At 38.5% G+C, this 26,530-nt stretch overlaps 1 protein-coding gene across 1 annotated transcript in view; it reads right to left on the bottom strand.

Annotated features, from left to right (window-relative positions):
* LOC140314388 (leucine-rich repeat and fibronectin type III domain-containing protein 1-like protein) overlaps positions 1 to 26,530 on the bottom strand; it is a 172,101-nt gene that overhangs the window by 69,524 nt on the left and 76,047 nt on the right. Inside the window, exons 3-7 of the mRNA XM_072392553.1 lie at positions 6,567 to 6,783; positions 1,985 to 2,136; positions 1,563 to 1,816; positions 1,176 to 1,419; positions 910 to 1,067 (exon numbers count right to left, since the gene is read on the bottom strand). Coding sequence (XP_072248654.1) covers positions 910 to 1,067; positions 1,176 to 1,419; positions 1,563 to 1,816; positions 1,985 to 2,136; positions 6,567 to 6,759 — 1,001 coding nt within the window. The 5' untranslated portion in view covers positions 6,760 to 6,783. The remainder of the gene's footprint in view (positions 1 to 909; positions 1,068 to 1,175; positions 1,420 to 1,562; positions 1,817 to 1,984; positions 2,137 to 6,566; positions 6,784 to 26,530) is intronic.

Below are 26,530 nucleotides of genomic sequence, written 5' to 3'. Positions count from 1 at the left end.
TTCATTGGTGGACTGCAGCTTGAATTTAAAGAATCTGAATTTCAGATAAACAGAGCCTAGTCATCACTTAAATGCCCCACATTCATTTAAATGAAGAAATGGAAAAATACACATTTGCTTCCACTTCTCAATCACACAAGCTTTCTTCTGTCACTCACAGTCCAGCCAGTGCTAATAAGTATTCACCTCAATAATATGTTTTGTAAAATGTGTTCTTCTGCTGTCTCCAGCACCTTGTTAATGCAAACTTCTGCCATCAGCCTCCACCTGCGTTTTGTTAAAAATCTATGTGATGGTAATTTAACTGGTTGTATGTTTTATCCGCATACCTCTCAGAGATAACTCAAACTGGACCAGTAAATGGACCAATATCCTTAAACGAGGCTGTTCTGACTTAATAATTAACGATGCAAACATAACTGTCCAGTCTATAAAGAGAACTAATTATGGCATTATGTTTCCAAATATCATCAATGCTTTTATAGCAGGTGTTGGAATTGGAACTCCATAGCTGAAATCACAGGAGAAGTGAGCCAACTAGCTTACTAGATGAAAAAATGTGAAAAGGTTTTACAGTATGGGTGAAAAGAGTTTGACCTCAACAACTTTCATCAAATCCAATTTCAGAATTGGCCCACACAAGTTCAAATGCCTACACCCTTTTTCTACAGCAAAGACAAAAGTAGGATTGTGCATTTGACTCAGAGACCCACTGTTACATGCACAGAGCTGGAGCTGCGAGGAAGAGAATTTAAACAATGTCTCTTTTTCTGTCAGTGAGCTAACATCACTGAATTTAAAGCGGTGCTTTTAGTGGGCAAGTCATGTTGCTCAAACAATACTTGACCTCCTATAAAATCTATAGATACAGAGAGAAAAGGAGCATTCTGTTGTTCACCATGTATATACCTGGAGCCATTAGATATAAGTCGTCCTTCAGGGCTGATCCAGTGGACTTCAGGCTCTGGGTCACCATTCGCTTTGCATTTCAGACTGGCAGGCTGGCCTTCCATAGCAACAGTATGAGGTGACTTACGGGTCAGAACTGGCGGGTCACAAATAAACTCCTAAAGGCCAAAACAGGGAAAAAAACAACAACTTATACTTATATTAAATGTTTTCCTGTAATAGTCATATTAATACTTATAATAAGGGCACAATTAAGAAACTCAAACCTCTTCAGGTATTGTCCAGAAGTACTTGGCACTGAGGTCAGAAGGAGAGGCACACGTCTCGAGGTCATCTTCTCTGGTAAGTCTCCTCAACCAGAGAAGTTCACAGTTACAGTGAAGTGGGTTACCACCAAAGCTCAACACAAGCGAGGAGAGTGGGGAGCCTTTCGACTTAGCGTATACTGGGATTCTCAGGAACAAAGGGTCTGGGGGAATTTTCTTCAGCTTGTTGGATGTCATGTCCAGCCTGATAAAGGACAGTCAAGAGGGAGAGTGCGAGGAATGAGCAAGAGGAGAAAATAAACAAATTAAACACATCTTACGGGAGAGGCGCAAAAATACTTTCCCCCATTCTCTTAACAATTCATCTTCTCATTTCTATGTCCTTACCTGGCTAGTTTGTGCAAATTGGTGAATACTCCCTGGGGAACATTCTCTATGAGGTTATGATCCATATTGAGGGTATTGACATTGGTCAGACGCCCGATTGTGTCCCAGGGCACCTGGGCCAGGTTGTTGTAACTGAGGTCTAGATCTTCCAGTGTGGACAAGAAGTCATCAAAGGCATGGGGAGATATGGAGTGAAGCTGGTTATTGGCCAGGATCAGATGGCGAAGGTTGGTCAGACCTTTGAAGTGGTCGTCCTGATGGTTTATAAGGTAAACAGGCAATAAGAAACTGTGAGTACTTTACGATGATGATAATCTCTCAAGTGCATCTACTATACTAAGTTTTGTCATGTGCCTCTGTGGTAAAATCCAATTTACTATTAATTCCCCTTTGCCATTATTAATTTAATCTATCAATCTCACCTTGACCACAGTTAATCTGTTAGAGTCTAGGTGGAGAGCTCTCAGTCGCCGCAAGTCACTGAACGCTGACGGAAGGATTTGACTGATGGTGTTTCTTGACAGCGTCAAATGTAACAAACTGGTCATGTTGGCAAAGTCTTTCCTCCTGACAGCTGGGAGCAAGCAGAAGAAACACAAATTATGAATTCAACATCAAAGCCCAAGATATGATATACACCGATAAAAGTACAAATTTAACACATACAGTACTTAAGCAAAGCATTTTTTTTTCATTGCCAGGCAAATGGGAAGAAAGTGCTCGTATTTATTGAAACATATGCAAACAAGAATAAAAATACTTCATACAAGGCAAAAAATGAGTTTGTGCAATTCAAACAAGCTTGAAAGTTAATAATTGGTTGAACATATTTTTTCTGCAATACAGCCTGAACCCTCTTAAGCGAGCTTTCCTGTAATTACTTTAGGTAGTCTTCAGGAATAGTTCTCGAGGTTTCTAGAAGAATATTCCAATGCTTTTCTTTCAATGTTGGCTGCCTTTTGTTTTGTTATCTGTCAAGATGATCCCACACTGCTTCAATACTGTTGAGATATGGGATCATGGGATATTCATCCCCCTGTAGGACCTGTTGCTACTGATTTTCAGTCCAGTTCTCTCCCTGTTTCCCTTTCTTAAGAATGGCTTCTTGACAGCCACCCTTCCATGGAGACCTCATTTCTGATGAGGCTCACTGCAACAGAGCCAGATGCATCACCCAGAGGACGTATCAAATGAATCCGGTATCAAATGTTCTGTAGCTTCAGCTTTTAACGCTTATGAATATGTATAGATATTTATATATATTTGTAGTATAAATCTCAGAGATAGTAGATATATGTACATATATACTGTATATCTGCTACTTACAATTTAGTTACAAATTCAGATATAAGACAGAGGAAGAAGATGAAAAGTGAAAACATGCTCTGTTATTGAGATGAGGATTGGACAGCCCACTCTTAAAACACAGCGTTTAAAAATGGCTATTTTTCTTATTTTTTTCCTTTAGTTTTTTTACCTCAATCCTCCTCTGATTACGGTGCCAGTTGACAGTTCATTCATCTCACTGGCTGTGAGATAAACCCACTGAGATGATACTTTCACCCCACGTTGCAGACCGTGCTGTTCTCACACTGGCAGTGGAATGCAGCAGCATGGGTAACTTAATGTAACTGCACCTCCCACAATTAAATCTGTATGTTTACTTTTAATGATCCAACTTGGCTCAATCCTTAGCAAACATGAGTTTCTCATCGTTACTGTATAGAGATGAAACATAATTATACATCCAGTTGTCTGATAATTACTGTAATAGCAACACATTTAGTTTGCTTTCTTTCAGGACCTTCTTCTCTTAATGTCAGAGATATAACCTGTATATTATCATTAATAAAAAAAAAGCTTTTACCATTGGTGAGGCATATTAATACATACAACACAAATCAATAACAATAACAAAGCAAGTCAGTTTGAAATGGTTTACATAAAACATATAAGCATTAAAGAACAAAATTTGCAGTCATCAAAAAAAACAGAGAGAGAGGTACAACACAGTCCATCAATCCATCCATTTTTTTACTGGAGTTGGTCGAGTCGTGGGGGTGCTGGAGCCTATCCCAGAGGTCATTGGGCGAGAGGCTGGGTACACCCTGGACAGGTCGCCAGTCCATCACAGGGCCACACAGAGACAAATGACCACACATGCTCATACTCACTCCTAGGGACAATTTTAGAGACACCAATTAACCTAACATGCATGTTTTTGGACAGTGAGAGGAAGCTGGAACACATACACTGGGAGAGCATGCAAACTCCACACAGAAAGGCCCCAGCAGGGAGTTGAACCTGGAACCCTCTCGCTGTGAGGTGACGGTGCTAACCATCACACCACCGTGCCCTCAGTGTAAGTCATTCAGTTCAAAAATATCAGTTAATTAATGTAGTGGTAAACAGGAAAATTGACATTTAATAGAAGTATGAGTTGACCTGCAGTCATCTGGGAGCTTGTTCCATATATGCGGTGCATAAAAACTCAAAGCAGCTTCTCCATGTTTGGTTCTAACTGTGGGGACAGAAAGCAAACCTGTTCCTGTAGACCTGAAAAGTCTTGAAGGTTCAGGAAAGTACCTGAAGTGTAATTTCGCCCAAACCATTTAAAACTTTATACACCATAAGCAGTATTTTAAAATCATCTTTTTAATAGACAGGAGGCCAATGTGGAGACCTTAGGACTGGAGTGATATGATCCAATTTTCTGGTCTAAGTGAGGACCCGAGGAACAGCGTTCTGATCAATCTTTTTGGCAGACCAGTAATTACACTGTTACAGTAATCAGGTCAACTGGAGGTAAATGCAGAGACCAGCTTTTCAAAATCACTCTGACAAATTAGTCCTTTAATCGTTTAAATATTCTTCAGAGGATAGTGGGCTGACTATAACATTCATGCTGGGGTAGTTAATTAAAAGTGTAAATATTCTGGTATGAAAACTTCTTAGTTAACTTTCTCTCTCGTGAATACGCATCTGGCGTTTCTAATAAACCAGAAACTAATAAACTGCCCAAATTCTTAATTTAATATACGTATGTATATTTAGGCTCTGTCAATTTTCAGTTGTGGCTGCATGCTGAAGGCTAGAGAAAAATAGCTGCCCCAATTTTTTTCAGAGCAATTTTGCCTTTTTTTTTTTTTTTTAATACAGCTGCTCTGAGTGCTTGGGACTGAAATTTTCTGAACTTTTCAAGGAGGCACCGATGTCGTTAATATTTTTGCTTTCCAGGCAAATGATCATGAGGGCCGAATTCATCACCCTGGTAACCAAAGACCAAAAAAAAATGAAGAGGAGCAGTTTTGGCTGCACCTGCCTTTCCCCATTTGTGCCCATACGATCTCAGTTAAAAATATCTTAACAAAGACAGAGAAGCCTTATTGGAGGAGCACACTGACTGAATGTTACTGATTGATCCTGTGCTTTGATTACAGTTCGGGTTGCTAGCTCGTTGTTGAACTTTTGTCTTAATCCTATTTCTGGATGCGATTTCCCTTCACTTTTGCAGATTCTGACTTTCACACAATAATTCCATAGATTAGGCACCCTCTCACATCCTCTATTTAGCTAGCTAAGTATTGGAGCCTATGTCACATTGGAATTTTATCGTTTGACTGCCCTCTCCTGTTTGTGGCAACATTTAAACTCTGTTCTGTGAGATTTCCATTGGAACTCTCAGGAGCCCATTCAAAATGCAGCCCTTGATGCAGCTTTTTTGATGAGACACTGAGATAAAGCGCTCCCCAGTGTCCTGTTAGTGCTTTTCTGTCACAAAATAGAGCTACATGCCCTATGCCAACATAGCAATATTATCTGGTTAAACATAAATGTTTTCACTGAGTGGGAGAAAGAAAAGCAACTTACTGAACATCAAACACAATGTGAAACAACATTGTTCCAAAAACTTTTGTGCAAAATATAAATGTGTCTGGAGATGGCAGGAAGTTAATCAAACAACTGAAAAATTTAAAAGGAGAGAGGGGTAGAATTATTTTAAAACTTACAAATGCTATGGTTTGCATTTAGAACATATTTTAAACTATACAATAATGTTTTCAGTGTATAATATTTATGAGGGGTGAATCCCTCTTTTCTCCATGGAAATGTCTACATGTAACTGTTGTACCAATAAAACTGTCATGTAAAAAACATTCAGAAAGTCCATGCCAGTTACCATTAGCCTCCAACAGTCAGAGAATGAAATTTAGCAATCTGATTTAGTCCAAAATGACATAATAGAATTAAGTTACACTAATATCTGAACTTTAGTAGAACTTTTTAATACTTTGCATTCGGGTAATCTAAAAATATCATCATGTTTTCATGTAAGTCTTTAAAAGAGATAAACAGTAACTGGTTCTATAAAAGGAGACGAAAATGTATAATATGATGAGGATGTTTTAGATCATATAAACATAAAAAAACATAGACAAGTCTGCAGAGTAATTTCTGCAAAGGATCAGATTATGGTTCTTAACTCCAGAGACGCAGTCCTTAGTTTTGAGTTTGCATGTCTTTTGTTTTTATGAACTGTGGAATGGAGATCTAATGGTGATCCAGATTAAAATAAAATGATCACGCAACACCAGTTCTTAAAAATAAGTTATGTTAAAAGTAGCCAAAATAACTATTTGTTACAAAGGAAATGAATCATGAATTAGAATTGTTGGGGTGTGACCAATTCAGAAATAATAATATAAATATTTATTTGAAGTATTTAAGTTTAAATAGGAACACCAAGTCTCATGAGAAAAACCTTTTTGGGGAAAACAATAAGGAGATGTGTGACTGGAGCTCAACATTCATATTCACTGTTAACAAAATGCTCCACCAAGCATTCTGAGATAAGATAAATATGCTGCCAATTATCAACATGCCGCTGAATTTCTTTCAGTGAAAACAACCAAAACACCTGCGGTTACAAAAAGGTTATGCATGTGTAATTCGAATCTCATCAGTATATCAGAATAAAGACAGGCTGACTAGCAGGGATGGTACCTGTGATGAAGTTCTCTTGAAGCCGGAGCTCCACAGTGCGTCGATCAATGGCAGCGGGAACAAAGAGCAAGCCTGTCTTGGAGCAGAGGATAGCGAGCGATGGAGAAAGGCTCTGGCACATGCAACGTTTTGGACACTGCTGTCCCCGGCATGCCGCTGCCAGCAACAGCAAAGACAACCACAGCCGTTCCATTATCCTTGACGGGGAACGGGGCAACTGGAAGACAGTAAAAAGGAGCGATGAACTGAGGTGGACAAAAAAATGGTGAATCACAGGCAGATTCTTTTGTTCACGTAAACAAACACAGGTTATCTCTGGTAGCTTGGTAAATCAGCCAGTATTTCAGTTTCAACACAGCTGTTTACTATTATGAGTCTAACTGCAGGACATCTACAAATATGTGTGGATATTGTACTCTAAATTTGAACCAATTAAAGACGATGGTCCTCCCAAGCATAATTTGCTAAGAAAACACTGATGAGCAATGATAGAGTTTGCTCTATGGTCCTGCTGTTCTGTACACATAATTTCATTTTGTTCCAGGGCCACATCTGCCACTGCTATCAAGTCAAATGTTTTCCAGAACAGCTAAATATGCTATTTTGAGAAAGACATGAAAGATTATACCGTAAATAAATGGGTTTTGCTTCAGGAAGCAGGCAAATTATTATGCTGTATACTTATAAAGGCCTTAATGTTGTGTTCTTACGCCACATTGTGAAAACCACTCACAAAATTGATCACACGAGCGATGTTTTAAAGTCCTAAAGAGCAGTAAGCACCAGAAAGTCTAATCTGAACGAATTAGCTAGCAGGAAGAACAGCCACCATGAGTCTAAAATACACTGACTTCGGTAGCTTCTCAAACACTTCAGAGCAAGAAGATGTAAAGCAGTTGGAGGTTTGATTTACCTCCAATGAAGCATTGAGGTTGGAGAGCGTGTATCACCATGTGGTGATACACAAGTGGAAATGGTCTAAAGAAGAGCACCGTGGATCCCTGAGAATATTCCAAAATACTGACTCGCAGTGTCCAGAGGCTTGAAAGAAGAGTAATATGCTTGCATGGAAACGTCCCAAAATTCATTCACAAGAGACAAGAGACTCCTATGAATTTAAATATATTCCTGCAAAAATGTCCAGCACTGGCATCCTTTATTCTGAGTAGAACTGAGTTATTAATACACTTGAAATAAATGAATGATTATAAAAATTTAATTCTCAGAATTGAAAATGTCCTGCCTTTTGTTGCACACTGTAGGACCTGTATTATTGAGAGGAGTATTTCAAGCTATATGCTTTTATATGTGACACTGCGAAGGGGTGTACTTACTTTTTATGTATGCTTTGTCTGATATTCTTACATTTCGCAGTGGAGGCTGCTATCCTCCTTTTGCATGCTCCCCACTCTGCCAGTATCCTGCTGTCGCTATGTGTTCACTGCAATTTCAAATGTAAATGACATGCTTTGTCAAACCTGGTTAAACGGAGTCCATCACTCCACAACCAGCAACACGCTGTTGCACAATAAGCACTGTTAGTTAAATCAATTGCTCTGTCATTTCTCAGATTCATAGTTGTTTTTAAAATTTGTAATGCAAATTAACAACAGGGCTATAAAAGGCAGCATGCTCCTCTGACACGAGAGACCTAACACACACTGTTCAACACAGTTTCATCAAAAATTGACAAAGTTTCTGTTTCAAATTTGGAGCACTTCAACTAAACCCCCTCAGGACTATCCCTTTCTCACTCAGTATCTGTCGCCAGCACCTACTCCTGTGTGGTAGGACTGCATAAAAGTAGTCCCTGAAGAATCACAGTTTTTTGACTGCTCGAAACAGCAACGATAAGATTTGAAAAATTGCAGAAAAACCCCACTGTTGAAAGTCATCATTTGGACTTCATGCATCATAAGAAATGGTCAATGCTTCTCCTGTAGAACTCGAAAACTTGTGTGACAGGAAGCAGTTGTATAAGTTGCAGAAGATTTATCTTTTTATTATTACAAACAACTTTGATTGATTGTATGTTCTATGATAATAATTATAAAATTATAACAAGGTTAAAAAAAAAAAAAAGTTATTTTAAAACCTTTTGCAGAGTATATCGATGGAGGCTGTTGTGCCTATCAGCAAATTGGATAGCATCAACCAATGTTGGTGACTGATATTTTCACCTAGTGTGTCTCGGTTGTGTTGCACCGACTTTGCCCTGAAACTGTAGAGTGTAGCACAGTGTCAGAAATGCCAAAATACCCAAAATTGATAGGTTCTTTTCAATTAATTTCATAGTCAATTATCCTCAGTTCATGACTTGGTGGTTTTGATTAAGTCAGTAAAACTAGTTTTTGTGTCTAATCTTAATTAACCAACTTTTCCTACGTCGTGGTCTCAAACTGCTGTGTTGTGATTCAAAGCACTGTACCTACCTGCACCATCTGTCCCACCCCTATCCTGCTAATGAGGACTTTGCGGTAAGTAAACAACTTATAATTACTTATAATTACTTCATTGAAGAGGTGAGAACAACCTGCTGGTAGCATATGTATGGGAAGAATGTACAAATTCCCTTTTAAGTCAAATTAAACAATCAAACTGGTTTCTCGTGGTTGTTGGTTCTTCAGCTGGTTTTTGGCATCAGGTGTGTTTTTTCATATGAAAATATATATAATTTTTCAAAATATAATTCCTATTAGTTATTTTGTTTAACCTTTTTCTTCCTCTTTCTTTGCCTCAGCAGCTTGGTTTTGTCTGCTCATAGAGTTTGGATTCTGAGTTTGCACATATCATGTTGTGAAGCTTAAGGCCTTAATTAGAAGAGTAACAAAGTGTCTGAATCATTTTCCAAATTCTGTGTAAAAACACAACACTCAAAAACCTATTTTTACTTTGTGATTTTGTGTTAATCAATAAGTATAGTGATAAACTTCCTCTGAAGATGAGCCTGAATGAATAAAGAAAATGTGAACAACTTCAAAGGGTTTGATAACTCTGTATACAGCATAACTTGGTAAATTCCATGTCCCCATCCTTAATTAAATCTGACCTCTGGCAAACACAATTTTTTTGGATCAGGATTAATTTGCTTGAGCTATAAAGCTCAACTTGAAAAAAAGGCCCACCATCTTTTTTCTAGCTTGAGCTGTATTTCTGACATCTCTTGTGGAACAGTCTGGAACTTGGTGTGTCTCTAAGATTCAAACTCTACCTTTTTTTAAATCGTTTAGTTGAATAGCCGTAAGGGGAACCAGTTCCACTTTCGATCACAACAGATGACTTAAACCTGTGTGTGCGTTTCAGTGGGCAACAGTTCATTAGCCTTGCCAGAATGACTTACAGGTGAATCAATAGCATTGAACTTTCATCCAGCATGAGGCCTGTGTTTTACTTGCCCAGTCTGCTCCTCCCTTGATATTTCTAAAATCCTCAACAGAACATTGTTCAGGGATGACAATGCGCTACAGCCTCGTAAGATTTGAAAGAAGGGCAATGTTGCAACAAGCTTCCCTTTAAATATAACAGAACAATATATATTTTTCTCCAATTATATTTCCCTGTGTATCATCCAGTGAAGTGTGGATAACAGACATATAAATGAAAGTGAATACAGCCCCATTAGCTTGGTAAAAATAGATGTTATACTGCAATTTCATAGTCCACGTTTTCTGTCCTCCCACAGTAACAGAACACAGAGCAGCATTACTGCTAACTGACTTATCGACAGACATTCGGGCTCTTCTGAAAGCCTTTTCAGTTTAACTGGTTAGTGTGTGTTTTTGTCATTTATCATACTTCTTTCCATTATTTGTGATTATCCCCACTGCCATAGCTAGCCCACCTTCATCTCTATCAAACAACAAGTTATGCACATTCATATTTCATCTCTTGTGGCATTTCTTTCACACCTTCTTTATGTAAAAGGTGTAAATAAATCAAATAACACATAAACAACATAAAGTAAGAGGATTTGGCTATATTCAAATTACTATGGTTCAAATTCAAATACCATATCAGTCGAAAATCTACAGTTTATTAAATACATGTCCTCGTAGTTTACATTAGGTACAATTAAGTTCCCACAATGCCAAACATGTGCAGTTTCATCGAGGCCATTTGTGTTAAAAGCATCTTTGGTCCCCAAGAGTGTCCACATAGGACAAATACTAATGGCTCCGCAGTAACCTTGTCCAGGTGACGAAATTCAAACCTGAACCCATTCAGAAAACATGAACAGATAGATTCATTGACAAAACCAACCAACATTCAGAAATAAGAAATTTTTAATGCAGGTTGCGATCTTAATTGTAGTGTAAGCAGGCAGAGTAAATTTTTCCTTTCACGTTCACTTAATTATACAGCAACTAGAGGGGGTAGCATCTGAAAAGTCAATTCAGCGTGCCACATTTATGCATCTTTTCGATTTAAGTTGATTTCAGCATAAAAGCTCTTTTATTTGCAGTAGTCAAATAAAAACACAGAGCACAACCAGCACATCTCACTGGTATATCAGACCACATGTTGCATTCGCCCATGAAATGTCAGACCACCCAGTCTCATGAGCAGTAAAAGTGGAATACAAATATTCATGATCACATTTTGGGACATGTTTTTTTTCCCCGAGATAAATGGGGAAAGTGTCTGCCTAAAAGTTGGTAAAATGCGTATGTCTGAAAGTCAAACAGAAGACAAATGGCATCATAGTGGAGTAATTACAATGAAAATCTCCGAATTGATATTCATTTTCGACAAGTGGCTTTAAAAGCTGCCAGAACAACACTGGGGATGTTTCCAGCAGTGACAAATGTTTATATTTTTGTAAAGTAAGGCAGAAACACACACTGACAGTCTTTTTGTTTTGTTTGACAGTATGATCTCTGCTTTGCATTTGTGAATCAAACAGCTGCTCCCAGTGAGAGTATTTTTCCAAGTGTTTAGGCCAGATATTGTGGCAGACTGCAATGCGTTGAAAAAGCTGGTATTTCCACTGTTTTTTTTACAAATATGGTCATTCGTTTTGAGGAAAAAAATGCTTAAGATCGCCCAAAGCTGTTTAAGCCAACTTACAAGTAGGATTAATTTGGAGTGTTTTAATGTTGCTGATACAAGCGACTGCAGAAGCATCTGGCAATTAATATAACGCCTTTTTCTAAAAGAGGGATAAAAAAAAGAATCTTCTTGACAGGTTATATCGACCCTGACTGTGATGACAGCCCCTTGTGACCCAAGTCTATATTTTCTTCAGCATTTCTCACCCAATCAATGAGAAGTGTCTTCGAGGTGTGAAGGTAAATTGTTTATTGTAAATATAGCAAGATGCAATGCTCGTGTTTAACCTGTTGCAGAAGCAGTGAGTTTCAGTGCGTTTATGTTTACATGGGACTTCCTCTAATAAAGTCATGCCTCATGAGTAAGAATAAACAAGATGGGATCAAAGCTCCATAAAGCTTGTTTACTTCAGTGCACAGATGATGTGATTGAAGGATGAAGGAAAACAAAGAGCAACAGCGATAGGTACAGAAACTCAAATTGTGGATATCAAGACTGTGACATCAAAAAGCAGAAATTAGCTGTGGTTAGACACATTGAAATGAATAAGCAGCTGTGAGACTCGAGAGAATGAAAAGAAATGCGCTATTACAGCCCTGTCGAAGTCAATTAGTAACAGAAATCACCACACACATAAATGTAGTTATTAGAGGGACACTCAAGCAGAGCAGAAGTCAGCAGGAGAAAAATAATCTTGGAAAAAAAAAAGAATATGAAGGAAAGAACAAATATGAAGACAAATGATCACAACAGAAAAGAAAAGAAAGGAAGAAGTCATTTGTAAAGAGGAAGGATTGCAGCAGGGAGCGGATAATGAGTTAGGTTGTGTAAAAAGGGAAAAACGTCAAGATGAAGGTTTCGCTCTAATTGAAGATGCCCACCACGATTAAATTCTTTAAGTCCACACAGGCAAAAAAAAATTCCCAGAACAACTTACTCCACTGGAATATGCTGTCAGTCATAGGAGGCCAGGTGCATAAAAGATGCGTACACATAAAAAAACACAGGTATGCCTCTGTCCTGCTCACAAATTAGATTTATAAAGAAAGAATATGAGTTGAATGTGCCCACCTCACGCATTCTTTTTTTTTTTTATACACATTTCTATGGCAATAAAAACAGCAATTAAATGGAAAAAGAGGCCACATGAATTACCTTAAAGCAAAGCAGATAATATCATGGAGCTTCCTCAGTATGTTAGTTAATTGTCATGATCCTTGTCGTTTTTGTGTTTTTCTGGTTTTGTTTTGTATCCTGGTTTCCTAGTTCCTAGTTTCCTAGTCTATTTAGTTTCCTATGAGTTTTCATTGTCATTTCCTGTTTCCCTCAGTTCCCCCATCTGCCCTGTTAAGTCTCCTCAGGTGTTTCAGATCCCTAATCATTCTCTCCACAGCATTTGATCTCCTGTTGTCTTCTCAGTTTTTGTCAGATCCTCGCCGTCATCCCCGTCGTCTAAACCTCGTCTTTTCTCAAGTTTTTCATGTTCCAGGCTTCCTCCCGAGTTTTTGTAGAGTTTAGTTTTGTTATCGTCTAGTGCATTTTCTATTATTTTTTCCAGCACAGCTGTGATTTGTATTTCTTGTAATAAACTCTTTAAGTTACTCCTGACTCCTGTCTGGATCCTGCTCCTTCGCCGCCATCGAAACCGTGACAGTTACTTATTTCTGGTTTTGTTTCACATCATCATGATATACTCTTATTTACAGTAACTGTAGGTGCCATGTGTAAATTTCTGCAGCGGTGCATCATGCGTAATGGCTGTGGGACACCTCTCTAACGAGACTTTAAAAAGAAAATTAATACTGGTTTTCTGGCACAATGTTGTCCAGTTGGCCTCCACATGACCTTTTTAAGTAAACGGCAAACGTACCATGATCCATCTATGTCTCAAGCCTGCCTTGATTTGATGTGTGAGCTGATGCACCTTTTGGCCACTGGTTTAGAATCCGACAGTGTCTTTTTTACCTCTGCAGGGTTTCTACACATATTTCTACTTTCTTAATGATGGACTGTTAAAAAGAAGAAACATACGCCCTGCATATGCACATGTCTGCCTATGCATATACTTACAGTTCTAGTCATGAATCTACAGAGTTTTCTGTATTTGGCCCTGGGTGACTCACTCACTTGCTCTGCATATATCCCACTCTGATTATGGGAATAGCTTTTAGAAATTAAATCTCAGGCATGGGAAAATGAGTACAACCCCCTCGTCTGGATTTGCTATCTCTGACATAGCAAATTAAGGCATCATTGTTGCGTCTGAGCAAGTGAATGTCATCTAACTCTTAATTGCCAACTGAAGGATACCTTCACACTAGACCTTGCCTCCACCTAAGCCCTGGCTGGGTGATTTTATATCTTTTGAAAAAAAAAATCCAATTTAGTTTAAGGGCTCCTGGTGATAAATTTTACTCATTCTGAAAACCTTTGATCTCACAATCAGCAAGACTCTCTCCTGCTGAAATAGAACTTCGGTTACATAAAAACGATAAACTGAATGGCCATATCCTGCACAATGTTAGAATATATGCAGGATATCAAGATGGAATCAGTACAGTCTGTATCCTGTAAAACAATCCAGAGAAAATTCCCAGGAAACAAGAATATTTTTTTAAGACAAACAAACACATTGAACATTACAGCAATGTCAAACATCAAACAATTACCCTGCAGCATGAGAACAGACAAGCTGTTTTTAAAATATGCATGCACCACATGATATATCATATGTTCAAGCCACAAACATAGGGGGAGACTCAGTAAAGTGATTTTTAAAAAAAAAATGTATTACTACATCACTATCAATCGGATTCTGGTCAAAAGCATTAAAAGCAAAAAAATAAATAAAAAAATGTGTGTCAATTTGTGTGTGCACATATATTTCTGGTTCCTCACTTACACTGTGTACAGCCTGCAACCCAGAGTACTCTGTTTCTTGCAATGGAGATGGATTAGCCTGTCAGCTTCTTGCAGAGGCGATGGAGAGCATCATGTGTATTATGACCTGTATGTGCCCCAAAGCATGAACATTTGTGTATGAGCACACATGCTTACTCTGCCTCTTTGAATATTGCATGTGTGCAGCCACATGCATGTACCAACAGCCCGTCTAGAAAGTTTGTGTGTGTATATATACACAAAGAATATGTGTGTGAGAGAGCTCCATGTCTTTCTGCAGAGTACGTCCTTGTTTTTCCTCCTATTAGCCTTCGTATGTTTACTTAAATAAACGCATGCTCCAATATTTGCGTGCATGCAATGTGTGCCATTGTATAGGGCTGTAAGTGTGCACTGATGTGGTGCGGCTTAATCTATGTATATGGCTTTGAAGATAATAATGAAATTAATAGTTACAATGCCCATTTACACAACGTCAGTTTGTCACTGAACCAACACTATACCACAATTACAGCCCTTTCTTCCCTCGTGTCATTGCATAAATAACTACCTCACAATTATTTACTCCAAGAATGGATTGAGGGACTGAAAAAAAGTAAACAACTGAAGCAGAGTAGGAGAAGAAAACAAATATAAAAGCTTGGGAGGGCATGAAAGCAAATGAGCGAAGGACGGGTTCAAACCACGGCAAAGCAACGCAATGAAATAAAAAAAATAAAAAAAGTGTTTCAGCTGAAAAGGGTATCTGTTAAAGGACGTGGTGAAGGCAACGCTTTTATTGGCAAAGAAAAAAAAAAAAAACACTTGACGGGACCCGTAACTTAGCAACAGCCAATGACACATGGATGGTAGCACTGAGGAGGTGGGGAGAATGTGTGTTGTGGTTGTGGGGGTGTAGTGAGAGTGTAGGGGGCTGTGAGAGAGTGCAAGATTGGTCTGGAGATCTCACAAGTAATGAATCTGGAATGTTGTCTGAGAGTGGGTGAAGGTGGGAGAGAAGGTTGCAGAGAAAGTGATGGAAACTCTGCCTGCGTTGCATGAATAGTTCATTAACTGGGTTTAGTCCCTGGTTTATTTTTGTCCATGATACACACTGAATGAATGTTATTTTGTATTATTTAGTTTTTTCTATATATTGAGATGCCTTTTAGTAATAACTGCTCCAGTTAAAACACATTTTATTTATCTATCCCACAATTGATCTAATTTCACCATTCCTCATCAGTTGGCGAACTCCCCAGAGTCCTTCTTTGCATGGTTGGAAAATTCGCTTGCTTTCACATTATGCCAAAACTCTTGTCTGTAGAAATCGTGCAGAAGCCCGTTTACGGTGTTAATGAAAAGCTTCATTGGACATATCATAGAGAAACCTAGATGACTGAGATTAACTGAATCTTATATTTTAAAATAAATAAGAAACTAACATGAAAAAAGGAGTCATCAACCTGTAGAGCCCTGAAAAACACCAGAATAAATCAGGGACAAGAATTTACATCACTACTTAAAATGGGTGGAATTTCAAAGTAGAATTTCTTGGATGAAGAAATCCCAAATTACGTAAGTATTTTCAAGAGCATTCAAACATATTGAAGGATCTCCATTAAGAAAAAATGGATGAAATCTGAAGAGTTACCCAGCCCACATGTTATCAAATCTATGTCCAAGACAACGGAACAACTGGGCAAACTCTTTTAGCTTGTGCACATACCTAAACACTATCTTTGGAATCAGATACCCTCCTGCTTTGTAACAATATATCTATTAAGGTGGTAAAAGGTAAAAACCTTAATCTGACCAATAAAATGTTTTGTACAGAATAAAAAATAGTTTTGACATGTACTACATTTTTTCTTTTTATCCCACCAAAGGCTTGGAGAAACTCATATTGAACTAAAGCCTTCAGCTTTTGAGAAAGTCACTAAAATAAATCTTTGATAAGCCTTTTTGATCCTTCTGATTGACAGTTTGTTTCACACTGAGTTTTCACAAACCCGGACTGGTCTTTAGTTAGAGGACAAGGCAGAAATCCCTGTGTCACAAAGGATCTTCCCCGACCGAAGTGACAAAGTGAGCCTTGCTCTGCAGCTGACCCTGACCTTCCAGTGAAGGAGGATGAGATGTGACACCTCCTTTTTGGGGATAACTATCAATATAGGCTTAGACACGTGCTGTTCACCCTCTGAAATCATCTGGAAAATGTGTGCTAGTTCTTCTCCTTGCCAGGGCAGCAAGTGCTGCATTATGTACTCTGTAATTATTCCACAGAAGAGAAAAGACTTTATTTGAACTGAATTGTTCTGATTTTCTTTATTTCATACTTTATTTTAATTGAGATGATATTTGAGAAAATCAGTTTGCAATTTTGAAAATTAAATGGCTAACAACGAAAGTAAATAGTTTCGTTGCCGAGTCCTGAAATGACTTTTTCCACAATAAAAGGTTTAAAATTGAAAGAGATGATGGAAAACAATCTCCTCACTTTTCCCATTAGCTCTTTGCTTCAATCTTTTTTCACTCTGAGCTTTTACATGAGCAGACTTACTCAGCCAGAGCTACCCTGACATGTTTCATTATATACACTTGTGAATACACATACTGTATTTCCTGTGTAGGCCGGTGCAGTGACTCACGAATAAACTCAAGCTGAGGTTGGGGTAAGTGAACCACAGGCATTATTCATCCAGGAACTCCAGCCATGTGTCTGTATCTGGTATTTCGTACTTTTCTGACACTGCTTGTTTTTTGTATGTAAGGGTGAATACATATTTTCATTGTGAAATGCATTGACTTTAAAGAAGAAGAAGATGCTTTGCAGAACCCTCTCATCAGTGCCCTCTGCATTTTTCAACCCCAGAAAAGTTTTCATAGGGTATTCAGATTAAATAATATGATAAATCTAAACATTACTAGGGAAGCTGTGCAAGCCAGGACAGGACAATAAAACATCAAGTTGAGGTGAAAGTTGTAGCTTTAAAGAAAATCTTAAGGATGAGAAGCTCCCAACACAGATAAAAATACTTTGTTGTAAAAATGAAAGCACACATCACCGTGCTTTGAAAAGTTCATAATTCATAAAGTTCATAAAGCTGATAGGAAGCGTTGTTGGTTGTATTTTCTATTCAAATTGGAGAGAAAGAAATGTGTTATGCTGCAAGAGAGATCAGAAAGACTGAAGAACATAAATCAAAGTTTTCATCAGGCCTTTCAAAGTAGATTTGTAGAGGTTGTTACTACCATTCACACACTCTTAAAACAAAGATTCAAAGCCTTCCTAGAAAGAGCTATAAGATCAAAGAAAGATGAACAGGGTACGTCTGGTGTGGAACTTATGTTAAGTATATAATATTCATATATATTCATATTCAATAATGGTAATAACCTCTGTTATATATGTTATATTAAAGTCAGTATTTTCCTTACATTTGGTCTGTGATGAAAATCTCACTCCAGCTAGTCAGATCTAGTTTGGCTAACATGCAAAGTGTCACAAACACAGATCCACATTGGTACACAGTTGCTGATAAACAGGCCAACCCCTACCTCTGATGTGGGGACTGTTACACTGCTGTGATCTGAGACACATGTTTCTGACACACACACACACACACACACAGGTGCAGTCTTTCAGAGATCTGAGCAGGGGGGCATTTGCTAATGGCTCTGTTGCTCCGTGACTCTTTGCTCCTCTGTCCTCTCTCTACTTACTTCTCTTTCTTGCTGTTTCACACTATGTCTCCAGTTTCTTTCAATCTATTAATCTTGTTCTCTTTTTGTGTCATCCTCTGATTTTTCTCCCCTTCTGTTTTTTTTTTTCCTTCTCTGTCCCTTGCAGTATCTTCTTTCTAATGCCCTGTCTTCTCCCTGTCAGTTCAGCGGATAATGAGGTGAATGTGTCTGGCAGGACAGTGCACCGATGCTTGCTGTGCTGTAATACTCTGGTTTACTGTAATACTAACTACAAACACTGCTCAGCTTCTTCTCCATGTAACACATTCTTTCCTTCTCCGTGCCTCAGACATCAAAATATTTTTCATCACTACCTTTATCTAACTGGAGCCGTATCTGTCATGAGGATAAATTAAATCCATATTCATCTTTCAATTTAACTCTCACAGAACCACGAATGCCCATCTTCTTCTCACCTGCAATCATCAGCTTCAAACTTCCACATTATGTGTTTTTACTCTTCCACTTGCTTTCATGATATTGCTCCATTACTTAACTTACAATTATTGATGAATATTTACAGGAATCAGTTCATTTAAAAAGAAAAATGTATCTAAAATCTAAAATGAATCTCTCTGCACTGTAAACAACTGATATTTCTTGTTGCAGGGTTTGTATCTTTTTTTTTTTGGGTTTAGTGGCAGCAACACATGTCAGCTTTGTTTTTAGAAAAAGACTCAGGGATCACCAGTCTCTGTTAACACCTATCACTACAATTCATTCATTTTCTATACTTGCTTCATCCGATTCAGGGCAGCGGAGAGTCCATCAGGAGTGGATGAGGGAAAGGTTGGCAGTCAACTGTTCACCAATCAACAAGCTGGAGAACCCAGAGAAAACCCACACCTGCACAAGGACTTGATGCAGACAGGTCCTACTTGCTGTGAGACAACAGTATTGAGCACCATGCCACGTGTCACATTTCAGAGAAGCAGAAAATAAATATCTCCTTTTTTTTTTTGACTTAACAAAAGAAAACTGTGTTATTTGAAATTAATGAAATCGTTAAAAGTGGACCAGACAAGTTAACGCTGCAGAGGGTTTCTATATCCGGCTGCCCTGAAAGATAAACAACATCGAATCCAGGAAAAAAAATCTGTCCATAGGGAAGGGACGTGCATCATGGCAGCTGTCAATGATTTAGAAAGTGTGCTCACAATCCTGTATTCAGGGAACACTTGCAAACAAGTCTGAAACTCTTGAACATCAATAATTTTGTCCTCCGCTGCTCTTTCTTATGGTTGGGTTGACATGCCTGATGGGCATCAACATGATCTCCAAGGTGTCCAACCAGCACTGATCTATTTGAGACTGGTAATTTTGCCTTTCATACTTGTTAATATGAAAATAAAAACCCTGTCATGTCTCTTGTCTTCCTGCTCAATTCTACTGTCATTCCTACTCATTGTCAACTGATGATCACAGCATAGCAAAAGAGTTAGATGTGAACAATGTAAACATCACCGCTCTACAATCCGCTGAGCCATTACAGAGAATGTGAACATCTAGAAGCAGTTTGATATGCTGGAACAAGCACAGCAAAGCTGACCTTGGAAAATGTTTAAGACCTGACTGCAAGATGTTTGCATCAATATTTTACTAAGGCCAGAAAATTGGGAAAAGAAAACAACCACAATCCATTTATGCTTTTACCTCTATATCTGTATGACTTTCTTATGTTAGAACACACCATTAGCAGATTGCTGATACTGTGGCTTTGAGACTCACAAGTAACCTTTGGATAAATGGTTTTATCTCTTGACCCTTTTTATCCATTACTGTCCCTCTTACATCTACTCACAAACATTGTCTATAAAGATCTCACAAGCTCACAAGCGTAGCCTATGACATCCAACACATCCCAATCTGATACACAACTAAATATAGACTTTTTGTATTCATCCAGTTTCCCTTTGTTGTTACTTGCTTTACTTCTCCTTTATTGTTTTTCCATCTACAATGTTTCACTCTTGCAATCTTTCTTACTCCATTTTCCCTGCCTGTTTTTTTTCGCTTCCCTCCTTCCCATTTTTCATCTGCTCTTATTCAAGGCTTTCAACAGGTAAGCGCTCACACAGATGTGTCTCATTTTGGAGAGAGCAGTAGAAAACAGCTCTCATTTGGTGATTATGATGATTAGGGATGTAATGATATTACAGAAAAAAAGAAAAAGAATGGGGGGAAAAATTGAATAAGAGGGTGGAAATGGGTGAAAAGGAAGAAAAAAAGAGATACAGGAGTGGAGACAACAGAAACATGAGGAAACAAGAAGCTGATTGACCTATGTGCAGAAACGAGACGGAAGACGGGGAGAAAATAAGGGAGTGGAAGGTAGAAAGGAAGAGAAGGAGGTAGGAGAGACGTGTGTGCAAATTGGTAGTCGTCACAGAGACGCTTTCTCCATTCAGGAGCTTGGTGTGCAGCTGTCGCTTAAGGGAACTGATCGCATACTCACACACACATACAAACACACCCCCCCTCAGTCACAGACACAAACACTCACACACACACACATGAATAAAATCACACATGGAATACTTTTCTGTCTCACACACAGGCACACATGCTTTAGGCTCTGCTTTGAACTGATCCCTGCCACTAGAGAGATACACACACAGCCCTGGCTGATAATAATATTATCCTATGGTTCTCATATGGTAATATGGTTTTATTACTGAGAAAAAAATTTGAATATTATGGCTTACAGAGGCAGCTTAAGGAATTACATGGCTGTCATGGTTCTCTGCTTCAATAGAATATTGAGAATATCTGTTTATCTAAGGACGTGGGGCTGGAAATCTATTAAGTTATTCACCTTTGGCATGGTATCTGCTAGCACGTTGTGTAGTAATATCTATGATTATGTACATGGATAAAAAGCGTTGCCACAGAGGGAAGCTAACAATTCGGAGGGGTCTCACACATCTGGATATTAGGGACTGTGTAAGAGGGACTGTGTCATGATGCAGCTAATTTGACTCTTGCGTCCATGCAGTATATTGTAGAAAAGCCCCACTCCCAACTTTGATTTTGACAGACTTTTTAACATCTCTGTTCAAGTCTTATCTATCTTATCTACAATATGGCCACTGAAACTGCAACATGGTTAAGGTCCCATGCTGTGTAGTGTAGCTCACCATCTTGACTTTGATTTTCCTGACTGAAATTATGTCACTGTGCTTCGTTGTCTAAATTACATCTTTTTACTGGAGCTTCAGTTGTTTGGTTCACTGTCCAGGGTGCTGATTCTGGGGCACTCCACTCACATTTAATCTGGGGGATTCCCTTCATAGAAATTCATGCATAAATAAACGGAAATATTTCAATATACAATGAAACTACAATAGTCAAACACTGATTATGTTCTATGGTCATATTTCATATTTTCTTCATGAACAGCCTCATTTGCAGTTATGGGAGATATTTTCTGAATAACCATCAATGAAAATAGAAAAGTAATGATCTAGATATCTTTTCAGGACACCACAACCCAATAAATGAATGATTTCAGGTAGTGGTGTCTACTTTGATAGCCAGTTTAGCTGTAGCAGCTTTTTTCCAAAGCAGCTACACTCCCAACCCAACCTAGAAACCCCCTTGGCTCAGACCATTCTTTCTTTTATGGCCAGCCTCTGAAGACTTCTGTCCCACCCTTCCAAGCTTCTCCTCTCTAAAACAAAAGACAAGGCCAGCTCATTCTAAATTTGCTCTCCAGAGCCTTCATGGCATGGCCTGCCAGCAGCCACTAATCTGTCTCCTAGTTTCATGGAGCAGGAACAAAAAGTTTGTATGAGACTTTTTTCTCAGAAGTACGCCAGCAAACATACAACTGAGAGTTATTTAAAAAAAAAAGACCCAGACTTGGCACGTATGCTTACTCTTCAAGAACAGCAAAGAACACACCCAGCCTCTAAAGATGACAAGGATCGATGAGCAAAGACTGGATATGTATTGGACCCTAAAACATTTCCAACTTATATCAGAGTCAATAAAATTGGAGCAGCAAGAAGAACATTTGAGGACTGTAGTAGCCACACATAGTGGACAATAGAATTAGTATTAGCTTCAAAAGCTAAGCATACAACTGCTAAATAAATTATAATATACATGTATTATATTGATTTGTTTTCTTTGAAGTTTGTTGCTGTTTGTGGCTGATCGTGTTTAAGTCTAATTTAAATCAGGTTGCCATTTGTTGTGATCTTGCATGCGGACTAACTATCCTCCTTTGCATCTTAAACAGAATACACTCAACTTGCAAACATGCTGAAGCTTTCACATGCTCACACAAGGGAATATACATACAAAGAGCCATCCTTTCTTAATGTTTTGTAAACTTTATGTTACAATTGTTAAACCCTGTACATAACGAGATTACTCAATTTTCTGTGCATGTAATCTGCATTAAATTAATATTTGCTTTGCTGAGACAGCATGTTCAGTGGAGGATCCTCTAATTACATTTAACACATAAAGGAGAGCTGTTATGGTGTGGAATTTCACCTGAGAGATAAACTGCACTTCAAGGATGTCACACTTTTTAGATGAATAGCATTTACATCTGTAGGGTCAGGAAATCACTTAAGACGAGACACATAATTAAATTAGTTTGTGTATGTATGTCTACTGGCGGTAACATACACTGATTTATCATGTAGTCTTTACAAGGTACACAAATAACTTGATCAATTCAATGGACTGGTGGATTGGTGCATAAACTCACAGCACAGTTAGACCTCAACACAAATAGAAGCGGTCAAGTTTTTATGAACAAAATTACAAGCTAATGGAAAAAGCCATTAAAATGTTCACAGTCTGAAGTGTGACAGACTGCAGAAATGTTGAAATAACTGTTGTATCGTACACAGTAAATTCACTTGCAACCATACAGAGGGTTATGGAGTATATGTTTTAAGTTCACACACAATTGTAAACTACATTACAATGAGTTGGAGAAAATACTGTTTATTGAGCTTTTGATGTATACAATGAAAAATGTGTAATGTCCCAGTCTACCTACATTACATCTTAGGAGTTTGGGAAAAGCATATTGGATGTGGTTTGTTGGCATATAAACACTCTCTTGACAAACACCTGCACATCTCTGCATTTATCTAATAAAAAAAAAAAAAAAAAAACCCAACATTTTTAGTGCACAGCCAACATTAGTTGATCATTTTTGCATGATGACAAAAGTTTACCAGCCAGTAGATACCAAGTGGCAAATACTTCAGTCTCACAATTAACCTCAAACTAATATAAGATCATACTTCAGTAGTGAGTGAAAAAATGCTTCAAAATATCCAGCAACAACAAGATGTCATATGCTTTAAAGAAACTAAGAAACAAGAGCAACGGCCGTGTAACAAATCTGGTGTGGGAGCACCAATGAAAGTCACCAAAATCATGCATAGTGGAAGTGCATGACGCAGGTGAGAGCCAGTGAAAGCGCAGCTGTCTGCTTCAAGGCCAAAAAAAAGTGCAGCTTACGTTGCAAGGGCTCTCCACTGAATTTCTGCTGTGCAGTCATCCCTCCAATTCAGCTGGCAAGCCTGATTTTTTTTTCCTTCTTTATCATAGTTTTCTTTTGAAAACCTTCTTTCTTTTAGTACGCCACTTTTTCTTAGTCGTCTACTGTCAGAAAGTTGCTGTATAGTTTTACATGTTGTCAACTAAACATGTCTGTACCATCCTTATGCAGTTGCATTAATTGTACATATGTATTTATGCCTTTGACTACGGCAGAAATCATTGCAAGGTATGTGGCTTCTGCTGGAGAGTGCATCCATGGGGAGCATGTAAGTACAATTCAGCATGACGCGTTCAGTGTCGATAAGAAAATTATTCAATTCCATAAATGGGGGCGCTCCACTCACTTCATGTTCATTCATTAAAAACCACCTAGTTCAGTTCAGAAATAGGAACTCATGAACATGCGCAGTTTAATGTATTCATGCACAACACAATGATAATAATAATGTTCATAATTGGAGAAACTCTCATCAGAAACAGGTGAATACAGCATGCAACAAAAACAAGAAAATAAATAAAGCATTAAATAAACTTGTTTCCATCTGCATATCAGTAACATCCATCTTAATGATGGTAATAATAATAATAATTGCAAACATCAAATTCAGATTTGAAAATTATAAAGGTTTCACAAGAGGATAAAGAAAGCGAGTATCTATATTGTCAGAGGTACCATTGTGTGGTTCAGAGGAACAATCCTGAGAAACATAAAATAATCAGGGAGATAAAAAGTTAATATATCTGACTCCATGTCTTGAAAAGTTTCTTCTAATGTCAAAAATTCCAAATCTGAAGTTTCAGATCAATATATGTTGGATGTTGACTTTGTTCTTGTTGTGATAAGGGAAAATACTATTATAAATATGTGGAAAAACGTATCTCAAATGCCAGTCCTTGCAATGGGTATATTGCCCTCTGTTAGTTTAAAACAAACATACAGATATTTGAAATAACTGGGATTATTGGATGATGAGCCATTTCGCTTGGTAGAAAAACTGCTTATAGCAAATATTCCCCCTGGGTGCTGCCAGAAGCTAAAAGTGGCTTGAGGAAAGCAGGGAGTGGTGCAAGAAAAAAGAAAACAGGATGGTGATACAAATTGTTCTGCAACCACTGAAATGAAATCATTTTTCTACCCACTTCTAAAATGGGGTGTGAGCCAGAGTTAATATGCGGTAATAGGTTGGCTGGCGACAGCCCCTGTGCAGAATTACATGAGGACCTCTTCTGACTCGACTGTAATTCAGTATGCATGCTGCTCTTTGACTGCACAGCCATAATCATCCATATGCGCTCACACTGAGACCAGGATTTTCTATCTATCTTTGTTTCTTGGTGTGTTTGTTTGCAGATGCATTTTGCAAAGAGTAAAATGCCAAAAGAAGATAGATACATAAGATAAGATAAGATAAGACAGATACACAAACAGATATATAGATTACCAATAAGGGAAAAGTAATAATAATAAAAAACCAAAGAAATGTATCAACATATGGTTTTTAACTTACTTTTTTAAACTACCAACAAGGTATTGACACTATGAACAGATGTACAGAAATGGAGAGCAGAAGGTGAGCTGTGGTGTAAGGACATGGCGAAAAGCACGAATGTTTTCAAATTGAAATCATCCACATCCACATGAGGCTGGTAGGCAAACTGAAGAAGGTCCAAGGGTCTCATCTGAGGTGGGCCAGGACCAGTCTCTCAAAATCTTTCATAGTGTGTGACGTAAGGGAAACTGGACTGAAGTCTTTGGCACTGGAACTAAACAGGATGTTTTCCAAAGCTCCGGCACTTTTTCCTGCAACAGGCTCAGGTTGATGTTACGCTGCAGGATGCCAGACAGCTGAATAGCACAAGACTTTAGGACCCTGGGTCTGATGCGATCCGGGCTCGCAGCCTTGCCTTGGTGTAGTCACTCCAGCTGTCTCCTCACCTGGCTAGTTGACACAGTCACACGAGGAGCCGTTGCCATATTTGCAGAAGTTGCTGCTGGAGATGGTGGTGCAAAAAGAGTTGATGATGTGAGAAAGGATTTGTTGGCTGAGGAAATGTTAAAACTGGACAAGGGTGGGATAGCCCAGCAGGGGGTCCAGTACTGAAGCAATTGAAGAACAAGTTCAGTTTGTTAGCTCTGGCCAAGCTGCCTCTCTGCTGCTAGTGATCTTTGGTCTTGAGGCCGTAGATCTGCCTCTAGCCTGCCCACACGTCTGAAGTCGGGTATGGTAAAATCTTAGTCTGCAAGGTCCATGTGCAGCCATGTCCCGGGGAAGCACAGGACACTACAGTTGCAGTACTTTCTCTGGGTCTTTATTCGTACCCACAGCTCATCCATCTTATTTGCCAAAGACCGTATTCTTCACACAATAGGGGGACTGAGGGTTTGAATCTCCTGCTTCTTGCTTTCACTTTAACTCCGGCTCGGCATCCACGGCATCTCCTTTTGTTCTCCTCAGAGATCGTAGGTCTTGATCCAGGCAGAGATGCACTGCCTCAAACAGTTTAAAAAAATGTCAGGAGGGCTAAGATGATGTGATGAAAACTGGTATAACCCATGGCAGTTGGAGTGCAGCATTAAATAGTACAAAAACACGCCTTCTTTTAAAAAATAAACATGAATCTAAATTATGTGAGTTCCTTCTACTCCTTCCTCACGGAGGTACTGAGGGTTTTCTTGGGAATAAAGAAAATTGTACGATTATTGTAAATCGGTCATTTGTACTCACCCTCAACATGGAAAACAAACGAAGAAATGC

This window comes from Leuresthes tenuis, unplaced genomic scaffold (assembly GCF_036924035.1).
Source record: "Leuresthes tenuis unplaced genomic scaffold, fLeuTen1.0.hap1 SCAF_9, whole genome shotgun sequence".
NCBI lineage: Eukaryota > Metazoa > Chordata > Actinopteri > Atheriniformes > Atherinopsidae > Leuresthes > Leuresthes tenuis.
Note: the sequence above shows the minus strand (reverse complement) of the source record. Positions and strands in the feature narration are given on the sequence as shown.